The following is an 18,196-nucleotide window of genomic DNA, read 5'->3' as shown; positions in this document are numbered from 1 at the left end:
TGTGGCACATGTGGCTGTGTGTGGGTCAAGGGATGGGTAAGTGTGAACGCATTGTAGAGGGAGATTCTACAGATAAAGAGAGAGGAGCAAAATGGCAAAATAAGGTGGTATCTGGAGAGGAAGGTGCCAGAGGGAGTCGGAGGAAGGAGAAGAAGAGGCCAGATATTAGAAAGAAGACACCTATGGAAGGACCTGAATGTGAAGGGGAGGAGCCATGCCACCTGCCCTGCTCTTTATCCCTGTGCTTAGAGGGTATGTTGCCTATTGGTGAGGGGGGCAGAGAATGCCTGGGAGCTGGAAAGGAACCAGGCTGCTTTGGGGAATAGGTAGTGGCAAGAGTGTAGGGCAATTCAAACTATCAGGTCGCAGTGAGGATCCTGCTGCCTTTTGTTTCATGAGAATTTATTTATGGGACACTCTAAGCACGGAAGATACAGACTAGAATGAAACTCAGATGCAGCCTCCATGCACACACACCTCATCTGTAGTCTGTAGCTCTGCACTGGACTGATGGGCTAGTTGTCCACGTCATTCATTCACTGGCTGCCGCCATCACCTGGCTGTGCCTGTGAATTACTTGTGCTCTTATTGGCTCAAAGTTTTCTTTAAGTCACCTCTTACTTGTTTTTATCTTTTTAAGTTTTCTGTTTTATTAGTTCTTTTCAGTTGTACATAATATTAGGGTTCATTTTGACATAATTTGTTTTATTCAGTCCCCAGTACCTCCTCTTCCCCTCCCCTCCTTCTTCCCCATCTCTATCTCTCTACTGATCTTCATGCTATTTACTTATATTTTTCTTTTCATTTTTTAAATTAGTGCCTGTGGATATACATGTTGGTAAGATTCACTGTGGGGTGTTCATATATGCACACAGGAAATTGAGGTCAAATTCATTCCACTGTTCTTCCCTTTTCCTGTCCCTCCTGCCTCTCCCTCAACCCCTTTCCTCTACTCCACTGATTTTTCTGTTTGATGAAATCCCTCCCACTGCCACTTTTATTTTTTTCCTTATTTTGGACTAACTTTCTCATATCAGAGAAAACATTTGAATTTTGACTCTTTGGGTCTGGCTTATTTCCCTTAGCATGATGGTCTCCAGTTTTATCCATTTACCTGCAAATGCCATTTCATTCTTCTTTACAGCTAAGTTATATTCCATTGTGTGTGTATACGTGTGTGTGTGTGTGTGTGTATAACATTTTCTTTATCTATTCTTCTGTTGAAGGGCACTTAGGTTGGTTCTGTAGCCTGGCTGTTGTGAATTGTGCTGCTACAAACATTGATGTTGCTGTATTCCTATAGTATGCTGATTTTAGATATTTTAGATATATGCCAAGGAGTGGGATAGCTGGGTCCTAGGGTGGTTCTGTTCCAAGTTTTTAGAGGAATCTCCATACTGCTTTCCAGAGTGGTGGCAACAATATGCAGTCCCACCAGCAATGTATGAGTGTAATGTACCCTTTTCCCCACATCCTCACCAACATTTATTGTTACTTGTATTCTTGATAATTGCCATTCTGACTAGAGTGAGTTAGTCACCTCTTATTTTACATGTAAAAATTATAAGAAATGAAGCTGTTTATTATTATTTAATGATGTTATATTGTGTTTTTTTTTCCAAAATGTGCATTTTTAAAATGCACAGAACTATTTGACATTTTGTCAAGTGTTCATCTTCACTCCACCTAAAATAATTTTGGCTGTCATCAGTGGAACATACACCATGTCTTGGGAACGATGGAAGTGGTTACTTGGTAGAGTTCTTTACGTCATTCAGAGCAAAGATTTTTTTCTGTTAGAATATCTATATGTAGACTTGTTTTTTTTAAAAAAATCTTTTTTCAAACAGGTTGGCTTAAATGGGCTAATATGAATAAAATGGATGAAGGCAGGCACCTCTTTGTCTGACAATTTGAAAGTGATGCCATTTGAATACCAAGAAGTTTGAAGCTTGACTGCAGAGGCTTCCAAATTAATCTAGTCTGGAAAAAAAATGAAAATGCCATCAAGTAACAGGAGATTTGTCAGCTGCCCTGCTTACACTTTTCATATAAAACATAAAGGTTGGCAGATTATAGATGAAAGGTCAGTTCAGCAAAAAAGAAAATATGTCAGACAATCTCATAACACAGGTAACAGAGGATGGAAGTTGGAAACTACTATTGGATTCCCAGAAAGAGATGAGTTTGTTGGTGATGTGTAAATATCATCACAGTTTCTGCGGGTGTTCATTTCAGTGGCTACTTCTTTATGCTGAGTCTCCAAAATTTGATTTAAAAGACACCAAGGATGCCTGTCGTCCGGAGGAAGATTTACTTTGCAGCAGCTTTTATTTTATTTTTTTAGAAACTAGTCTGAAAGGGAAAAATGGTACATCCTTTACCCTGTGTCCTGGTCTTACCTGTTCGGAACCAAAGCTCTAAAATGAGGACAAATGGAGAAGCCAAGTCCTCACTTGAATCAAAGTGTGAAATACGATATATCAAGAACTATGTAATGTTTTGAACAACCAACAATAAAAATTTTAAAAAAAGAGCATTTGTGCATAATGAAAGGGTTTTCAGGGACTCCATCCTCATGAAAGATTATAAAGTGGAGCTGGACAGCCACAATGCAATGTGTACAAGTAGAGCTGCTCAAAGATTCACACAGGCAGGACCTATCTTGGGGTGCCTTACTGTCCAGGAAAACATTTTAGCCTGTTTTAGCTTTGGGAGCACAGGTGAAACTGGGGGTACAAAATCAAGCCATTCGATTCACAAAGCCATGATATTAGAGTAGAAGGGCCTATCAATTTCCAGCATGTGCCGTGCTGGGAATTTGTTGCCCTATTAATAATACTATCCTTCATCTGTGCTTCAAGTGCAGGGGTTGTGCAAAGTGTCATCACCATTCTATCTAAGTAGCTTGCAACATGCATCACACTAATAATTGCCAAACTTGCATAAACATGAATTTGAGGGAGGCTTCTTATTTTGGATGTGCTCCTCAGCACAGCCTTGCAAATAACTGAGGCCAAAGGCATGGTTATGTGGGCTAGTTATCAAGGGTATGCATTGACTCTTGCCCTCAACATTTCTGGTTTCATCTCTCTGTGGCGTCATTTTCCGTCAGACTGCTTTCATCTCTCTCTTATCCTCCCCATTAATGCACCCCCTATATATGCAATTCTGTTACCATTAGAAACTGAAAATTAAAAGCCAAAGAAAAATAGTAACATTGCAAAACATTGCAAATCTCCATCTTTAAAACCACTGTACATTAGCATGTTTGCAGTGTGCGGCTGAGATTGCAAGGAAGGACTTCACAGTGTAACCTTTGTGGTTTTCGTTGCTGAAATCCAAGTGGACCGATGACAGAACTTGGTCCCCTCCCCAACCTCCGCCCCAAATTCTCTTTCCTACTAAGCTTTCTTAATTAGATCATTGACCCTGGCTTGCTGGTAAGGACCAATTCTTACAACAAGTGTATCCAATTTCCTGAGAGTAGTAACTTTAATTCTTCCTGGAATAGCAGGAAACATTAATTTTGCATTGGATCCAGGAGTCTCAGGAAGTTAGAATCATAGGTGCTGTTGTCCTTTTCTTCCTCCAAAATGAAATAAAATAAGCAGCAGCCCAACAGTGAGGCTTGAGAGATGGGTAGTGACAGAGTAGAGAAAAGGGCATTAATCTCAGAATGGGGACAGCTGCCCGGTACTATCTGCCTTTGGATTTTGGTTCCTATAGCATCACGGTGAGTTATTAATATGTATGATCTGTACTTTATTCAAACATTATAAATCTATGCAGAAGTCTGGTGTTTGGGTTTTCCTTTATAGCTTTCATTCTTCTTCCCAGAATTATCTCATTTCGATCGGGAAACTTTTGCATAAAAAAGCACACACTGAGAACTCACATTTCCATACCATAAATATTAAAAGGGGGTTAAGCGTTACAGTTTCTTCTCCCATCCCAACGGGGGGAAAGTTAGCCTTCCAATCAGGGGCCCCTTAATAATGTTCTATTTATTCACAAGCCAAAAGGTAAACTTGAAATTATACTTGCATTATGAAACTGTAAGATGTGGTTCCTTTCGTATATGTAAATTGCAGAATGCTTGGTTTTGCCATGTCTTTTCTGTGAAGGATATACTAAAAATATAGCATTTATCTGAGTTGTTAAGAATAGTTGGTTGGCATATTTTTTGAGGACCAAACCAACCTCAGGCCTTCTCTTAGGTATCATGATTAAAAAGCTTTTGATGGGATAATTATGAAGTGTAGATTCATTACTGTGTAGATCCCATCACAGTGAATCTGTAGAATACAGAAGAGGGAAATGGAACTAGAAAGTTTAATGTTTTCTTAGTAGCTTTTTAGCTTCTTAGCAGCTTCCGATCTCCTGTTTATTTTTGTTAGCATCAAGGAATAATCATAAATTTTGGTTCACACGGAAATATAAAGGAATGTGTGAGCTATTTCATTTGGGTGAAGCGTCTGCTAATCACACAGTCTTGGCTGCTGTACTTTGTGATGGGAAATGAACGTGCTAATTGGTGCTCTTTTTTTCTTATTTCAGGAAACCTGCCATATGAATATAAAATAGTGATTGCTGGGAATCATGAACTGACATTTGATAAGGAATTCATGGCAGACCTTGTTAAACAGGACTACTACCGTTTCCCCTCTGTGTCCAAATTGAAACCAGAGGACTTTGACAATGTTCAGTCCCTCCTGACAAACAGTATTTACTTGCAAGATTCAGAGGTAACAGTGAAAGGATTCAGGATATATGGTGCACCTTGGTAAGTGTTGATTCCAACAGTTTTCCCTCTGTTATTTAGCTGGGCACCAGGAAAGCATGATTTGAATTTAGATCTTTTAAATGAAAATGATCAGGATGGAAGGAAAGTTTATTCCTGTCTTTCCAACAAAACACATACTCTGGTACTGTGGCAAACACAGTATGTGTTATTTTCATTTTGAAAAAAAATTCCTTTAGGTAAGATCAATGGGAGTAGGGCTTTGCTAGATATGTACATATGAATGGGATTGGGGATGCACATGTGTCTGCATGACATGGGGGAACCTGGGGAAGGTTCCATGTTACCCTTCACACACATTTGGCTCCTCTGAACATTCCAGTGATCTTTGGTAGCTCATTTCCCTCTCATTTTATACTGGAAGCAGTCATAAAATACCTGGCATAGATTAGGGTTTCTCAAAGCTCTCTACATGTCAGAATGACCAGCTCTGTTGAAACAGATTTTGAAACCCACAAATCAGACTATGATTCACCTTCCTTCGATGAAGCCCAGAAATCTGTATTTTTTAAAGTTCCCCAAGTGAGGCTGATGCACAGGCAGTTTGGAAGTTACTGGTTGAGAACTTGGTACCAGAATTCTCAAACTGTGCCCTAGAAAACTTGAAGCAGGTACATAGCCTATGTGCCAGACAGGAAGCACTGTGGATCTTGGCTCTATTGGTTGACAGTTGCCAGGTCTTAAAGTTACTTCATGGTGGCTGAACCTTAGTTTTTGATTCTTAAAGATCGCAAAAAATAATACCTACTTTAGAGGGTGATCACAAGGACTAAATAGTGGCATTTGCAGTGGACTTAGGAAAGTGACTGGTAATTTTCTTAGGATAATAGTTACTATTTTTCTGCCCTTAGCTCTTCCACTAAGTACATACGTGAACTTGGACAAGTCACTTGGCCACAGAGCCAGTGTTTCCATGTTTGAAATGGGAGTGTTGGATCAGCTGATCTTCAGTATCAGAGAATTCAAAATTCTAGCCCCCCCATTTTTTCCCCTGAAGGTTCTGTGTATATATTGAGCAGAACTAAACTTTACATATCCCATCTGGAAAAGCATCCTAATCTCTCCCTAGCAGTGGATAGGGCTGGAAGAGGACAGGCAATGAATTAAGATTGCCTTTTTCACATAACAGTTTGGTTTGTCTTCTGTGAGATAAAAAGTTGAGATATTTTCTGTAATTGTTTTCCTACCTTTACTGGTTGGTACCCAGAAGGACTGATAAATGGGTACAGGAAGTTCATTTCTCTTTAAAAACCAACCTGACAATGATTGTGAACCCTTAATTAAATACTATCTGCCAGGCACTATTCTAAGCCCATTCTAACTGTTATCTCATTCCATCCTCACAATACCTTTAGAAGATAGACACTATTATGATCCTCATTTGGCAGATAAGAAAACTCAGGCAAAGAAAGGTTAAATAACTGCTCAGAAACACCACAGATAGTGAGTGGTAGCATCCTGATTTGAGCCCAGCTGGTCTGACTGCAGGGAATACAGAATGGCTGAGGGGTGGTAGTAGTGGGTGTGGTATGATGATTAGAGATTATAATTGGCAGATCCAGTTCATATCCTGTTTTATTAATGTCCATCAATTTTTTTATTATTATTGTGCATGAGAAGGTGGAAAAGGGCAAGAGAACAAACAACAGAAATTAGTCCTGTCAACCTGCAATCTAGAAACTGATCTCAGGGTGACACAGGATGTTGATATTAGCATTTCTGTATAGGGCAGGATGCATCTAGAGCATTTCTCCCTTCACAGTTCAGTTCTTAATAACAATGCACTAATTGACAAATGACTTGTGATTGTCAGAGAAGCTCACATATGAGTTAAAATTGTTTCTTCAATAACAAAAGATGATTTTTGAAAAATCTTCAAGAGGCGCAGAGCATTTTAGGCTATTCCCGAATAAACAGAACTTTCAGAGATTCCTGGATTGATAGTTGCTGAAATGATGACAGCAACTAACTTCCTCCATTATCTGAGCTGATGCAAATCTGTTTAGGACAGAGGTTAGCTAAACCAGATTACAGCGGTGATGGATGATTCAATGATTTTTGGTCCTGGGCAAAGGACCTCCCAGCAGCATCTCAAAAGTACTTCAAATATGCAATGTGATGGGCATGAGCTGTCTTTGGTGATGATACAAACTGCAAACAATCCAGTTATCTCTAGACAAGATTGAACCATTTAAGATTTTTCAATTTTAATATTGAGGAGGGTGGTAAAGTTAAGAAGATAGGCAGCATTAATTAGTCTTCTGAGGTGTTATCCTGAAGTTGTTGTTACTGTAATGTGTATTGGGATTTTCATAGATTTGAATTATTTCCTGCTGAGCACTTCTTTACAATGAGGGGGAAGTCTCTAAATGGAATTTTCTCCACCCTAATTGTTGGTATTTTGTATTTTGGACAAGAATACAAAGGTTGATCAAATGGAAATTTCAGTTTCATCCTATCTTTGGAGACATGAGTTGTTTGCACTGTGAGGATATTTTGTTAAAATGAGTATTTCTATGATAATCTGAGCATTAATCCCAGGAATGTCCACATTAGCATTTCTGTACAGGGAGGACAGTGTTTTCCATTTCTACTTCTTATTCAACTGTGGGACCCTGGATGAGTTTCTTAACATCTCTCTGCCTCTGGTTTTTTCATCTTTAAAATGGGAAAAGACATTATTTCTCTTAAGTGGTTGATATGAAGACAGAGTTAATGTCTCTGCAGCAACTAGACTTCCAGGCATGGAGTAAGCATTTGATAAGTGTAGCTACTACAATCAGTAGGGCATTGATGTTTCCAATCTGCTTAATTCCTTTGTCAGCCTTCATAAGGACATTGATGTACTTGGAGTCAGATGGGTGAGTTCTAGCCCTGGGTCAGCCTCTGCTGATTGGGTGACACTAAGCAAACCACTTAAATTTATTTGGGTTATAAAACAGGGGAAATGAAGTCTACCTTAGTCTTTTTCATAGACGCCCCCCCACCCCCCGCCATGGAATGTTTACCACAGTTAGAATCTTTTTAAAAAAAGAAAAAAGTACATATTTATGGGTATGTACACTTTTTAACATCTTTCACCATTAAAAATTTGACAAGAAGCAAAATTTGGGAGACTTATACTGTAGGTACTATTTTTCTACTTTCAAAAGTTTTGTGCCATCCCTGAGATTCTCTTGTAGATAAATGCCTGCTTAATAACCCAATAGATATTTCACCCCCTCCCATCATGTAAACTGATTAATATTGATATCCATGCATTGCCAATGAATGTTCTGAGGAAATACTAAGTTCTGAATTGCTAATATTGCTAGCAGTCTGAATTTAAAAGCAGAAACAAAATAAGAACCCTGACACGATTTCTATCCTTTCATAGGTTTCTCAAAAACAATTGCCATTAGACCAAGCAAATAACTATGACTCATGTTTGTTTGTTTGTTTGTTTGAAAATATGGGGTTAAAGTATATCTCAGTGGTAGAATAACTGCTTAGCATGCACAAGACCCTGGATTTGACCACCAGCATCAAAAAATGAACAATAAATAAATAAATAATATGGATTGAGATTTAGTTTAGCTTCAAGAAACATTAATCTGTATACATTACATGTTTGTAACTTGTGTCTCAGCTAAAAGCTTCCTAAAGAATTCAGTTTCCTGATTTACAATTTGACAGACATGTAGAAAATAACTTAAAATACATCAGAGCCACTTCCAACCAGAATATTCTGTGGTACTTATTAGATCCCCAAGCAAGAGGATTCGAATGTGGTTTGGTGGGTCTGGGGAAGTTTAGTGTTTTAACCTGATGAAGTTGTGAGTGATGTTACATGTCCAGGAAAGGAGACGGGCTCCCTTGGAGGGAGACCAAGTGTCCGTGAGTTTCTGGCACCCCTACCTCCGGAGGCCATAAGGCAGGTTCTGTGGCTTCTGTATGTATCCTCTTATCATTTCCTTCTTCCAGGAACCTTGAGGAATCTTCTTTGAAGAGTTTGGTCACAGATTCACTTAACTTCCTGTTGTTGTTTTCTTCTCTCTCTTTTGGGGAGAAGAGGAGAAGAGGGTCTTGTGTTGCCGTGCAGTTAGGTCAGCCTTGAACTTTGAAAGCTCAGGGATTTCTCATGCCTCTACTGTTGATTCTCTGCCTCCAAGGTGGCTCACGATTTCCTCTTTCAGATTCTCTCTCAGCTCTGGAATGTCTTTTCCAAAGGCTTAGTATGGTTAGAAAGAGACAAAACATCTCACCTGTCAGATATTAGCCACTGTGGTAATGAATTGCTTGTCTGGCTGGGGTAGGGGGAGGTAGAATTTTAAAATTGTTTTTTGAAATTTTTGGTTACTGTCAGTTGAGTTTAGCATAAGCAGATTTCAGTCAAATTACTTGTGGGACTTGGGAGTTAAAAATCAACTGCCCCCAGAGCTGGGGCTGTGTCTCAGTGGTAGAGCAATTGCCTAGCATGTGCGAAGCACTGGGTTCTACGCCCAGCACCTCATATAAATAAGTTAAATAAAGGTCCATTTACAACTAAAAAAATATATTTTAAAAAATCAACTGGCCTCTACTTTTTCTGATTTCATTTGTTCTTTTGACACTATGATGCTACGTAGAAAAAAAAAATCCACATACGAATTGATCAGTAATAGAGCTGCAAAAAGTGAAAAGTCCTTATTGCACTGACTGGAGCCGAGTAGCTGTACTGTTCAGCAATAGCCTGCACCTTGTTCTCTGGAACAGAAATACAGAGGTGGTCTCCTGTGGTGTTTAATGAATATGAGTGGGGCTTTCCGATGTCCAGGAATTTGATCTCTAGGCTGACCAAAGGGTCAGGAACAAAGAGCACATTTTTTTTCACGTTAGAGTGGACCCAGGTGTAATTTGTCAGATTTAGTAACTGTGGAGGAAGTGCTTTAACTTCTACAGCAGGAAAATTAGATCAGGCCTAGGCAGCGTAATTCTGAAATGGCTGAAAGAGGAAGAGAAAGCCCATTGAGTTGCATTTTCAAAGGAGGCTGGAGCAGGATTCCCCGCCCCCCTTTCTTCCCCTCATTTCATATCACCAACACGTTGAGTTCATTCATTCATTTAGATGTAATTTTCTCAGCATTTTTCAAAGTGGGAGTTAAGTGTTGATTCCACTCTCTGCAGCATTTCTAATTGTGTTTGCACACAAACAGCTACAAGGTTGCTCACGTTTCCTTGTTCTGATCAGTGCGGTAGTACTTTATGTTTACCCTGTCAGAAAAGCCTCAGATGTTTTTATTTCCAATTATAAGTTTTGTAATGCATCATGCATTTTGCTGACAGTCTTTAAGTTCTTGAAATAGCGAACAAATTAACAGCAGATATTGAGTGAGAGGATTAGAAAACCAATTGGCAACTCATGTGATAGAATTCTGATATGGGGATGGGTGGAATGGGCTCATTTATTTTATTTTATTTTCACAGTCCTACTTTGTAATTAACTTGGGCAAAAAAAAAAGGAGAAGAAGAAGAAAGAAAAGAAAGAAACATACTCAGCAGAAAAGTATTTGGGAACTAAAGAATAAAACTATGCAAGCAGTATTTGTTCTGTACCACATTTGCAGGGATCCCCGGCTTTTATTCAGGAAGGTTCCGAAAGGTATTGGCACAGAAAGAGGTCTTGTGTGTATGTGTTAAACAAATATGCACTCTGCTTTTACATGATTCTGTTTAAAGGCCTGGGCTAACGTTTCATTTTTCTTGGCACGGGGCCCATAGACTCTCCCATTATGAAACCTATGGCTGCTCTGCCCTGGTCTAGAGTTACAGGGCTCTGTTTACATTTTTGCCTGTTTCAGAATGCAGCTGACTGCTCTTAAAGCCGCACGGGATCAGATTCACTTCTGGTTTAACAACTGCCCTGTTTATTTGAAAAAGGAGAAAGCAAAACCGATCAGTTGGCTTCCTACCTCCCATTGATATCCAAGAGGGTACAGTAAATACCACGTCCACGGCCAAAGCAGTTTTATGCAGAGCCTGTTGTGTTGGATCCCACTCAGACCTTCATGCCTGCAGCTCAACCTTTGCAGCCTGTCTGGTTACCTTTATCTGACTTTATCTGATGCATGGAGGCGTTTGCATGGAGAAATGTGGAGGGGGTTAAAGAAAGGTTCGTGGGCATTCAGTTGAGCTTCCTGTCAGCAGCTGGCATCATGTAAATTTTTGCCTGCACATGATGAGAGAGCAACTCAGCAAACAAGGATAAATTTACCATTGGATGGTGCTTTTCACTCAGAGAACTCTGATATGTGTTATCTCACTCGGGCCTCACAACAATTCTTTAAAATAAGGACACTTAGTAGTAATAATAATCAACAATAACCAGCATTTACAAGTGCTTGTGCGTCAGGAGTTGCTCAGTATTGCTTCCTTTGGACAGAGAGACCAAGTTAGGGAGTTTTTGACAGAGAATGTCACTTGCCCAAAGTCACAGAGCTGGTTGGGGAGAAATAGGACCAGAATCCAGAGTTTCTTTGCCAAGTTCTCTAGACTAAACTAGGATTTCCTAGTCTACTTCTTGACCTGAAGAAACTCAGGAAGGGGCCACTTTTCATCATAGAAGAGTAGTCTGTTTCCACTTAAAGGCAAAAAGGATGCACAAAAATACAGGCCACTACTCATTGGGGACTCTCGGGATTACGTGGGGAGCTGTACTTACAGGGAGAGAATGAGTATGGAGAAGAAGGGAATATTCCATCATCTTTTGCATGATGTACTCCAGAGAGTAGGGTTTCAAAACAGAAAACTCTACATCCCGGGGTGTTGTAAGACCTGGGTCAGCTCTTTATAGTCCTTCTGCATCACAAAGACAACTTTACACTCAGCACACATCAAGGGTCAAGTATCTGTTGTGTGTGGCTTTCCCTGCTGAAGCACCATGCAGCAGTTGAGAGAGGTAGCATCCCTGGGCATATGTACCAAGAGGGAAGTGTTGGCATGCTGGCAGTGTGCCACAGCTGAAGCCGGGCTGGCAGGGTCCTGTACACTGGGCTCCAGAGAAGACCTGGACCTTCTGAGGCATGGCTGGCAGGTTACTGGGTGTCATTTCATTTTCTCATGTTTCATTCACCATCTCCTTCTTTTAATCCAGAGTTGCAACTGGTGGATAAAAGGAAATTATAAAGTGGCTATAAGTTCCCTGAGGACAGGGGCCTGTTGATTTTCTTCTCCATGCCTTCTAGCCCAATGTCCAGCACATAGTCAACGTGCAGTCCTTATCTGATGAATGAATGAATGATGGTGGTGGTGATGGAGACATATCGATGGCTGATGGACTGAAAGTTTGTACAGATGAGAGAGTATTATAAAAGGAAAGACAGTATTTCCAATACAAGGTCAGGAAGCTATGAATCTACAGAAAGGAGGACTAGAGATGGTAGAGGAAAATGGAATCAAACAATGCCCTGAACTATGTCCAAGGGTTTCAAGAACATGCCCACTTCCTTCCTGAACATTTAGAAGTATAGAGAGCATAGCTTCTCTCTAGGCGAGCATGTTTTCATAAAATGATGAAAGGAGTAGGACCAACCCGACTTGAAGACAGTGAGAGTTTTCAAAGACAGGTTCCACCAGTAATTTTAGGTTCTTTAAAAAAAAAAAAAAAAAAAAATCTTTGTTTTATGTATTTATTTATTATGTGGTTCTGAGGGTCGAACTCAGTGCCTCACACGTGAGAGGTGAGCACTCAACCACTGAGCTACAACCCCAGCCCTATTTTTAGGTTCTTTAGTGTATTTTTTCCTTGCCTCGGATACCTTATCCCCACTCTGTGAGCAGCTAGAGAAATGGCTGGTAGGTTTGGAGACTGTTTCTTTTCAGCTGCAGTCAAGCGGGCAGCACACAGGTTGAGGTGGGCTCTCAGAGCACCTTCTGGATTTTATAAACCGATTATCAATTATGTCATGTTCCTTTTTCTCAATGGTTGGCTGAATTCTTCAAGTCAGAGTCACGTAGATTCTGTCCCATTTATTTTTAAGCTGTTTGACAGACACACATTTTTTTATTTTGTATGCTGTAAGTGTAGGGTGAATTTTTCCAGATCTCACCAGACTGTAAGCCCACTGGGGTCCCAAGACAGTCTTAACCCATGTTTGTCTGGGTTTAGTCATGGCTGCTGTTCTGCCTTCCTATGCTGCACTTCTCCCCTGTAGCTTAAATGTGTTTGTCCAGGTAACTATACACGGTTTTTAAATCCTCCAGATGACCTTCCATGAGCTTTCGCACACAGATGAGAGGTTGCCCTTCTGCTTAGAGCTCCCCTTTGGCCAGCACCAATGCATCTGCAGGATGCAGGACATCCCTCCCACTCTTTCTGATTAGCCTGTGTGCTGCCGGGGCTCTTCCACAATAGGTCTCAATAATCAAAACCATGTTGTGCTCTGTGCTTGACAGGCGAGAAGCACTCACCCTCTGTGCAGCTCTGTGAGAGGGCTGTCAAGGCCTGATGTCACTCATCCCCTCCTGGATTCCTCTGTTAAGGCCATGGGAGGCTTGGTGGAGGACAGGCTGAACTACCGTGTGCTCAGAGATGCCTCCTCTTATGATTAAGGATTTGTTGAAACTGGGCTAAACTCTTCTTGCTTATTCCCTCTGTCCTGAAATCATCAGTTTCTTAGTCTTAGGAACTTCCAATAGGATCTTCTCAGCAGGAAGGCCCACACTGAGAACTTTGCTTCCATGTTAGATACTCTTTCCACGTACTGAGGCAGCATGGTGTAAAGTTCTGCGGGCTTTGGTCTTGGAGACAGAGTGTTCCCAGCTAGCTTGAATCTCAGTTTTATCCTTGAGAACTTATTTATCTTGTTAAACACTTAAATATGCTATTTAATGTCTCTGAACTACTGTTTCATCTGTCCAATGGGTATGCAAATAACAATTGCTACTCCGTCTTGAGGATCACCCCAATACAGTCACCATATGTAATGTTGTTTGTAAGGCTCACAAAAACCGTATAAAAGAAGTATTACTATCCCCATTTGAGAGATGAGAAAATTAAGGTAAGAGAAGATAATCAGTTCACCCCAGGACACTCACTTTGCAAACAACTAAAAAAATATTTTATATATATATATCAAACTGAACTCTATTTGGCTCCAAAGTCTTTATTTTTTTCACCACTCATGTTTTTCATAGGATGAAAATGAGATTATGTATGACAAGTTTCTGGGACTCAATAAATGTTACATAAAATATTTTCTTCCCTGAAAAGCAAAAATATTTGGTTTTCTGATGGCTGTGATGTTTTTGTTTTGTCTCTCTGGTGATATACCAGGGCAGAAGGGGCAGAAATAAAGTACATAGGCAAGAGCCTAGAAAAATGGCTGCCCCACGTGAGTGAGAGAGAGAGTTTTAAGAAGTGAGTATTTACAGTTTCTTTGCATGACAAGTTGCTTGTGATCTGGGTAAGTGGAAACCATTTAGGAAAGGCACCCTGTGTATTGGCTGCATTTGGTCCGAAGGCGTGGAAGAGTGAATAGATGTCTGTTAAATGAAGACATATGGGACATTTTTAAGGTCACTTACACGGAGTATCATATTCAATGTATGAGTAACGCTTGGCAGTGCGTTTTCACGCAGGAAAAATAAAGGTAATGTTGGATGGTGACTATATATTGAATGTGAATGTTCCATGAGGGCTTTTCCAGCATGAAGTTGGTGGCAAATTTGAAAGCCTCTGGGTTGGCAGAATGTGAGTACATTCTACAAAGAGCAAAAAAGGTGAGCTGCCAATCTGTGTTCATTTAGGAGAAGATAGAAGAAGACTGTTTTGCTCAAATATTAGAAGGGATCAACTGGGTTAAAGTGCAAATACACTTATTATGACTAATAATGTTCAAGTATGAAATTTGCAGCCACAAAAGGAAATAAAAAAGGAAATGAGAAGAGAAGCACCTGGTATATAAGGGCAAATGAGTGGAAGTGATTAAGCCCTAGCCTAAATAAGATTCTTCTCAGGATGAAATTTCCCAAAACAGTATTAGAAGGTGCTGGTGATGATAATATTTATTGGTTCATTTAGATAAATTTAGGCCCAGTGTCTTGGCCTGATGGGTATGGATAGATCACATAAATAAAAATTGGTGCTAGAATTTCATATGAATCCATGGTAAATCAACATCTAAGATAAAGTAAAACCAGTGCTATGTTTGCAAAGGAAAAGAAAGGTCAGAATCGACACACTGATTTTTCATTCTTTTCTAAAATTGGTTATGCATTTATTTCATACATTATGTGCAAGATTACACATAAACCTAAGTGCTTCTGATGGCTGCCTGGCTTAATAAATGGAGGCTACTGTTTTTCTCACTGCATTTCAAGCTACTGTATGTATTGAAATTCTGGGATATATCCATCTTGAAGCTGAATGTGATATGGTATTCAGACTTTCCATGTCACGCAAGGCTTCACGAGTCATGAGAAGTAGCTTGGGTCACCATGGTTCTAGAAAGATTGTTGAAGACAGAAACTAGGGGAAATTTTTTTTTTTCAATTGCCTTAATCATTTACAATACCAACCTCTAAATCACTCTCATTATTGGGGCCTCTATTTTTTATTTTGAATCCAAAATCAATAAGAAAACTCTCTGGCTTTAGTCTGGTTGCTAGACTAAATCCATATCTGAAATTGTTGATGGCAAAAGTAGTCAGAATGTGCTGTTGGGTTTTGTAAGCCACCTCTCTACTTGTCTCCGTTTCCTTTGGTGTTAATATTTAAGGGAAAACAAGTTCATTTTAAAAATTTGCAGGGTTAAGTCAGCATCAGTGATTTAGGGAGGCCCTAAGCAACTTAGCAAGACCCCAGTCTCAAAAATTGAAAATAAATAAATAAATAAATAAATAAAGGGCTGGGGATGTAGCTCAGTAGCTAAGCGCCCCTGTGATCAATCCCCAGTAACAAAAAACAAAACAAAAACCCTCATAGGGCTTATTTGTGGATTTTACCGTTTTATGTTATTTTGAGAAGTAACACATAGGCAGCTTTTGGCAATGAGGATTTTGGGCTGTGCCCACACTGCCTGTGTTACTGAACATTTATTCCTTAATGTGGGTTCTTTGAGATGAAGCAGCAGCCTCATTCCCTTTCTTATCCAAATTCAGCCTCTCTCTTAAAAAGAGATAATTATGAGAGAAGAGGTACTTACCTATTGGGGCAGCAGAATGAGTAGGAAACGTGGGAAACCCAAGCGTGTGTGTTTAATGTTGAATCTGACCTTCGCGCTTTTTAAATAGCTCTTACCGGAGGCGAATTCTGTGTGGTTGCCGGCTGGCAGAGCAGCATCAGAGGAGGCCCATGAAAGGCGAGGGAATTTTCAGAGCACTGAGTGTCTGCCTGCATTCACGCTGTATGCGCTGCTCCGTATTACTACTAAAGGGAAAATCTGCTACCAAGGAGGGTAGTGGTTTTTAAGGTTATTTGCTGTAGGAATTACCTTTTACGGAGTTTGAACTCTTGTTCCAAAAAGCCTGGGAGAAAACAGGATCACTTCTTAGGAAATTCTGAAGTTTGGTTCCCCTGTGAACCACAGGCCCACCAGTGCTCTGAAGTCAATCTCAGGCTCTGTAACTCACGAATATGCATTATGAATGGGTTTGGGCTTTGATGTTAGGGTAAACAGAATAATGGAGTTATTGATAAAGAAGACCAGAGATAGGGCAAAAGAATATCTGTTCTGTTTGGTTCACGCTGAAATAGTGAATCACATCTTTTTCTCAATGAGACCAAACAAAGCTTTTGTCTACACATGAGAAAAAAAAAAAAGATGAAGGAAAAAATAGTTAAATTAGAAAATCATCCAGGATAGAAATCATGCAATAAAACCAAACAAACCAATTAAAAAAAATCCCAACAATTAAGGATTTGGTTTCCCAAGCTGTGTAAACTCTTACCAGGTAGCCAGATACTCACAAGTATGAAGATTTTACAATTCAAGCAACACCATTCACAGGGACCTTGAAGGGTTTTAGCCAATGAAGAATTAGCATCATTTATCAGGAAGCAGTGACAGGTTTTCTTCTTTTAATTAGCAGTAAGCATTTAAAAAGCCATATTCCTCACCAAAAATATACAGATGAATCCTAACCTTATAATAATTATATAAATATATAGAAAGAACAAAAGCCAAGACCACAAAGACAGTAGAGATTTGTTTCTTGTGTTTTTTCTTTCTCTCATTCTGCTTTTCCTGGGATTTTGAATATTCTTATAGGACATAGTTTTATTTTTATAGTCAGGAAAAAAAAAGCCACATTCTGTAGTTGTAAAATGAGTGTCTGTCTGCGGGTAATTTGGAAATGAACTCTTTTTTTCCAGCTTTATGTTCTCGTCATGTATATAGTCAATGTTTATTTGTGAATCTGCACACATACATACACTTCACCAGTCACTTGTGTGACAGGCTGTTGCAAAAGATAGGGAGTTAGTTGGAAGTACTTGTCCTCATTCACAAGTGCTGTGGTTTGCTGGGCTGAAAGGAAAGATTCCCTTGAAACACCTCGCATCATGCATCATTTTGCTGAAAAACTGTGTTTCCTCTTCCAAATCAGAATTTTCAAGGAAGGTACAACCTAGATAGCTCACTTGCTGTTGAGTCCACTAATAAACCCCAGACCTCTCTGGTACTGCAGTTCAATTCATACCTGTATGCAGTGCCCTGGGACCATGTCTCTGAGTCTGGCTTCACAGGATGTGACTTCAGCCAAGGAAAGCCTGATGCCTACCTTTGCTTATTTGTATTCCAGTGCTGTAACCTCTCCTCCTCTCGTGTGTCTTTGTTCTATTAATCTGCAAAACAGGGCTCGACTTGTGATTAGTCCTTGGAGCTTGTTTCTATTAATCAGTCTGCAAAACAGGTCGACTTGGATGCTTTTGTTCAAGAGCTTAATTCGTTCTCCTTGTCAGGCTGTGGTTCAGGCTGCTTGGTTTGCCTTAAACAGTACCAGGCGGTGAAATTTGCTTTTTATATGCCAATTGCATTGTCAAGAAAGAAAATACTGTTTGAAAAGACAACAGGAAAATGCTAATGTAGAATTGTAGAGCTGTTTTAAGGGGAGGAAAAGTTTATAGAAAATACACCTTCTGTAACCTGGTTGTGATGTATAGTAAACTACACAGTGCAGTTGACTGGGACAGAAAATAAGGCATTAATCATATGGTCTAGAAGTATGGTGTCAAGCAAAGGTTGCCTATTTTAATACTTTTATGTGTATCTGAAATGTAATTCTCTTTTGATACTTAAAGTGAGAATATCATCCCAATTTAGCTATGTATGCGGTAATTATAAGAAGACTCAATACAATTCTGTGAATTTCCTTACTTTTTTTTTTCTTTCCACCGTCCCTTGTGCCAAACGACCTTGCCACAGATTAAAATTA

The 18,196-nt window shown here is 39.7% G+C and overlaps 1 protein-coding gene across 7 annotated transcripts in view; it reads left to right on the top strand.

Moving 5' to 3' along the window:
• Mpped2 (metallophosphoesterase domain containing 2) overlaps positions 1–18,196 on the top strand; it is a 172,226-nt gene that overhangs the window by 80,792 nt on the left and 73,238 nt on the right. For 6 of the 7 annotated variants that reach the window (XM_048788527.1, XM_048788529.1, XM_048788530.1 and 3 more), the window contains one exon: positions 4,561–4,786. In XM_048788527.1, the coding sequence (XP_048644484.1) occupies positions 4,561–4,786 (226 nt within the window). Of the gene's footprint in view, positions 1–1,837; positions 2,087–4,560; positions 4,787–18,196 lie in introns of those variants that run through there. The other variant, XM_048788531.1, reaches the window with a different exon arrangement.

This window comes from Marmota marmota, unplaced genomic scaffold, assembly GCF_001458135.2.
Source record: "Marmota marmota marmota unplaced genomic scaffold, marMar, whole genome shotgun sequence".
Classification (NCBI taxonomy): domain Eukaryota; kingdom Metazoa; phylum Chordata; class Mammalia; order Rodentia; family Sciuridae; genus Marmota; species Marmota marmota.
Note: the sequence above shows the minus strand (reverse complement) of the source record. Positions and strands in the feature narration are given on the sequence as shown.